The sequence below is a fragment of the Chenopodium quinoa genome, unplaced genomic scaffold (assembly GCF_001683475.1).
Source record: "Chenopodium quinoa cultivar QQ74 unplaced genomic scaffold, ASM168347v1, whole genome shotgun sequence".
NCBI classification, from domain to species: domain Eukaryota; kingdom Viridiplantae; phylum Streptophyta; class Magnoliopsida; order Caryophyllales; family Amaranthaceae; genus Chenopodium; species Chenopodium quinoa.
This window is the reverse complement of record NW_018744502.1, coordinates 1,630,730-1,635,720: the sequence shown is the minus strand read 5'-3', so window position 1 is coordinate 1,635,720 and position 4,991 is coordinate 1,630,730. Positions and strand designations below refer to the sequence as shown.

At 41.9% G+C, this 4,991-nt stretch overlaps 1 protein-coding gene across 1 annotated transcript; it reads right to left on the bottom strand.

Annotated features, from left to right (window-relative positions):
• Window positions 1-1,160: 1,160 nt before the first annotated feature.
• On the bottom strand, window positions 1,161-4,765 carry LOC110698162. Its single transcript, XM_021875569.1, has 3 exons — window positions 4,430-4,765; window positions 3,806-4,342; window positions 1,161-2,405 (listed from the first exon to the last, which is right to left on the bottom strand). The coding sequence occupies exons 1-3, from the start codon at window positions 4,763-4,765 to the stop codon at window positions 1,161-1,163; spliced, it is 2,118 nt and encodes a 705-aa protein (XP_021731261.1).
• Between the last annotated feature and the right edge of the window lie 226 nt (window positions 4,766-4,991).

Genomic DNA, 4,991 nt, shown 5'->3' with positions numbered 1-4,991 from the left:
AGTACCAAAAACTACTCCAACTAGTCTTTTGAAGAAGAATTCCAAGCCACCTTCAAGCTCCCTTCAATGGTGGAAATACTAGAGCCGTTCGAACCTTGAGAAGAACACTGAAAATGGGGTCTTGAATGGTGAAATTTTGGACTTTGATGAGAAAACTCGAGAGAAATGAGGAAATTTGATGATTTTTGATGATTTTATGATTTTTGGATGAGATTTTAAGGTGGAAGGAGTTAGGGTTTGAAAAGGATTGGAGGTTTAGAGAAAGAAGAAGAAGCAAAAATCAAAATAGGGGGAATAGAGGTTTCGGAAATGCTGAGGAAAAAGGGGTTAAAATCACAGAACCTCTTTGTCGCGCCCGCGGGTCAGGATGCCGCGCCCTCTCCTGGGCATCTCCGCTTTCTGAAGTATTCTGAAGAACAGCAGGCCGCGCCCGCGGGTTATACTTGTCCGCGCCCGCTGGTCTAAGTGACACGCCCGCGGGTCTTCATGGAGAGCCCTCTCCCAGGAATCTCCTGAGCATCTCCAAAATATTAGTAAAGGGGCTAGAAACCATTTCCGCGCGCGCGGGTCTTCATGGAGAGCCCTCTCCTGGGCATCTCCTGGCTATCTTCAAAAACACAATAAATCCCTTAGGACTTGAGACTAAAAATCCAATTGCAATCTTCTCTTACGATTCATAACTCCCCCTTAACACATTCATTCTCAAATTCGTAGACTAAATGCCCAAAGATTCAAGTACCTACAAAAGAAGAACAAAAAGCACGCAATAAGAATCTAAAGAGAAATCAACCAAAATTGACTAAATAAAAGAAATAAAAGACCAAAAGAGTTGAGAACTCAGGTTGCCTCCCGAGAAGCGCTTCTTTATGAGGTCACTAGCTTGACCATGATAAACCATCATCCAAAAGGTGGCTTAGGATCCAATGGATCAAGCCTCATACATTCTATCAAGCCTACTTCATCCTTGCAAAAGTAGTGCTTCAAACGATGACCATTAACCATGAACTTGTTGTCTCCCGCCTCCAACTAAGAAGACCCATAAGGAATATTCCTTGAAATCACGAAAGGTCCCGACCATTTGGATTTGAGCTTTCCGGGAAACAAACGGAGCCTAGAGTTGAATAACAACACCTTATCTCCAACCTTGAATCTCTTGTTCCTTATATGTTGGTCATGCCATTTCTTATTTTTCTCCTTGTATAGTCTCGAGTTTCGTAGGAATCATATCTAAGCTCTTCAAGTTCGTTGAGCTTGAGCAATCTCTTCTCACCGACCAACGACATATCCATGTTTAGCTCCTTGATTGCCCACCAAGCTTTATACTCCAACTCAACCATACAATGACAAGCCTTCCCATAGACCAACCGATAGGGGGTAGTACCAATTGGAGTCTTGTACGCCGTCCGCAAGGCCCAAAGTGTGTCGTCAAGCTTAAGGGACCAATCCTTCCTATATTTGTTCACAATTCTTTCAAGAAGGTTCTTGATCTCTCTATTAGACACCTCCACTTGCCCTTGGGTTTGAAGATGGCAAGGTAGACCAACTTTGTGATGAACCCCATATCTCTTGAGAAGAGCTTTGAATTGCTTTTTGGCAAAGTGGGAGCCTCCATCAATAATTAGCACCCTAAGAACCCTAAACTGCAAAAATATGATTTTCTTGAGAAGTTTGAGCACAACTTTATGATCATTGGTAAGGGAGGGTATAGCTTCAACCAACTTAGTAACATAATCCACCACTACTAAGATATACAAATTCCCACATGAAGAGATAAAAGGCCCCATAAAGTTGACACCCCAAACATCAAATGGCTCAACTTTCAAAATGTTTTGTTGAGGCATCTCATCCCTTTTGGTTATGCCACCACTTCTTTGGCACTTGTCGCATCTTGAAACGAACTTACGGGCATCCTTATGCATCGTTGGCCACCATAGGATAGATTGAGAAATCTTTGCCATCGTCTTATAAACTCCTCCATGTCCTCCACACGGTAATGAGTGGCAATGCTCAAGAACTCCTTCGATCTCATGGTCCGGAACACATTTCTGGAAGAGGCCATTTCCACACTGTTTAAACAAGTAGGGTTCATTCCAAAAGTATCTCCTCACTTCCTTGAAAAACCTCTTCTTTTGTTGAGAAGAAAACTCTGGGGGAATGACTCCGCAAGCAAGATAATTGGCTATATCCACATACCATGGGCTAGATATTGAAGCTATAGCCATGAGAGTTTCAAATCCCACTTCTTCATTGATTGGCACATCTTCCTTAATCTCAAAAGGAAGCCTAGACAAATGATCCGCCATAAAGTTCTCCGCTCCTTTTTTATCCCTCATTTCCATGTCGAAATCTTGAAGTGAAAGAACCCAACGGATGAGGCGAGGCTTTGCTTCCTTCTTAGTCATAAACTAGCAAACCGCTATATGATCCGTGTACACAATCACTTTGGAGCATATAAGATAGGACCTAAACTTGTCCATGGCAAACACAACCGTAAGCATTTCTTTCTCCGTAGTTATATAGTTCTTTTGAGCTTCATCAAGAGTCCTACTTTCATAGTAGATGACGTGAGATTTTCCTTCTTTCTTTTGCCCAAGCATCGCACCTACTGCAAAATCACTCGCATCGCACATTAGCTCAAAAGGCAAGCTCCAATCCGGAGCTTGCACAACCGGAGAGGAAATGAAACCTTCCTTGAGTTTTTGAAATACCTCAAGACAAGCCTCATCAAAGCTAAACACAAAATCTTTCTTGAGTAAGTCGGTCAAAGGTTTGGCGATTGATGAAATTTTTTTGATAAACCTCTGGTAAAAACCGGCATGCCCTAGAAAAGCTCTCACTCCCGTAACAAAAGTAGGGGGGCAACTTTGCAATCACCGAAACCTTGGCCGAATCAACCTCAATGCCCTTCTTTGACACTTTATGGCGTAGGACAATACCCTCCTCGACCATAAAATGGCATTTATCCCAGTTTAAAACCAAACTCGTCTCTTGACACCTTTTCAAAACTTTTTGAAGATTATACAGACATGTGTCAAAAGACAAGCCACCAACACTGAAATCGTCCATAAAAACCTCAATCTTATTTTCAAGCATCTCGGAAAAAATGGAAGTCATGCATTGTTGGAAAGTTGAAGGAGCATTGCATAACCCGAATGACATTCTTCAGTATGCGAATGTTCCATATGGACATGTGAAAGTAGTTTTCTCTTGATCATTTGGATGGATAGGGATTTGGAAAAATCTGGAATATCCATCCAAGAAACAAAAGAAAGCATGGTTAGAGTCTCTCCAACATTTGGTCCATGAAGGGGAGAGATAAATGGTCTTTCTTTGTATTTTTGTTTAACCTCCTATAATCAATGCACATTCTCCACCCGGTCACCGTCCGGGTGGAGATTTCCTCTCCTCCTTCTCCCTTAACGATGGTCATTCCACCTTTCTTTGGAACTACGTGAACCGGGCTAACCCACTTGCTACTGGAGATAGCATAAATTATGCCCGCTTCACGTAATTTCAAGATTTCCTTCTTGACAATGCAACCTCTTGGAGGTTGGGGTTCAACCTCCTTTGAGGTTCAATTGAGGTGGAATGATCATCCTCAAGGTGAATACGGCATGCACAAAGAAGGGGTAATACCCTTGATATCACCAATGCTATACCATATCACATCTCTATATTTTCTCAACACAACAAGCAATTTTTCCAAATCAAGACCATCAAGGGTAGCATTGACAATAATAGGGTATTCCCCTTCATTTCTAAGATAAGCATATTTCAAAGAGGGGGGAAGGAGTTTAAGTTCTACCTTGGCAGGAGGCTTGGAACTCTCCTCCAAATTCTCCTCCGCTAGTTCAAGCTCATCATCCCTAGGATCATCCTCTTCCTCCATTTTGGCTTCTTCAATGGCCATGACAAACTCTTTTGCTTCTTGAGAGTGGTACTCTTCCTTGCATGTAAGAGCTTCAACCATTGGATCTTGAGGATTCATCATAACCCTTCCCAAGCGATCTAACTCTGCATTCACAACATCAAACCTATAGCACTTCTCAACCATGGGGGTCTTGAGTAGCTTAGAGAACTCAAAAACAATCTTTTCATCGGCTACCTCACATGTAATGGTGTTGTTCTTGCAATTGATCACCGCCCCCAAATTCTTAAGAGCTTCACGACCCAAAATCAAAGGAGTATCAACATCTTCTTCCATATCCATCACTACAAAGTCACAAGGCACATAAATATGCCCAACTTGAATAGGAACATCTTCAATTTCACCACAAGGCAACTTCACCGAATAGCCGGCCAATTGGATAGTTTTTCTTGTGGGGATCATTTCAATATTAAGCTGTTGAACAATGGATAGAGGGATCAAACTAACACTTGCTCCAAGATCGGCTAAGGCATCCCTAGCTTCCATGTTCCCAATCTTTACCGGCAAAGTGAAACTTCTCAGATCCTTTTGCTTCTTGGGCATCTTATGTTGAACAAGTGCACTCACTTGATGGGGAAGAGTGATGAGCTCATCATTGAGCTTCCTCTTGTTGGTGAGAATATCCTTGAGGAACTTGGAGTATGAAGGCATTTGTGTGACAACTTCGATGAAAGGTAGGTTGATGTGCAAATTCTTCATCACACTAAGGAATTTTGCAAACTTGTCATTCAACTTCCTCTCCGCAAGTCGACCGGGAAATGGAACCGGCCCATCAAGATTCCTAGCTTCACTAGGAGTCAAAGTTGTATTCTCATGTTTAAGCTTCTTCTTCTCCATACTTCCAGTACTACATTTTTGACCAAATGCAATGGCTTAATAAAGGTTAATGCAACGGTATTTTAATTGTCATTGCAACAGAGTAGGCTATTGCCACAGATTTAACACTAATGTTCTTAGAGGTAGAGCTATTGCCACGGCTCTAAAGAACCGTTGCATTAGCCTAGCTATTTTAACAAAAAAAAAGGGAGCTATTGCTACGGTAGTGTATTGTATGATGAAAAAT

Excerpts from the sequence above, each read along its gene's own strand:
- LOC110698162 (XM_021875569.1), bottom strand. The coding sequence starts at position 4,765 with ATGGAGAAGAAGAAGCTTAAACATGAGAATACAACTTTGACTCCTAGT. Across the intron at positions 4,343-4,429 it reads TGAGAAGTTTCACTTTGCCG|CTTAATATTGAAATGATCCC; the intron begins GTAAAGATTGGG and ends ATTGTTCAACAG. Across the intron at positions 2,406-3,805 it reads GTTCCAAGCCTCCTGCCAAG|TTTATGACTAAGAAGGAAGC; the intron begins GTAGAACTTAAA and ends GCGGTTTGCTAG.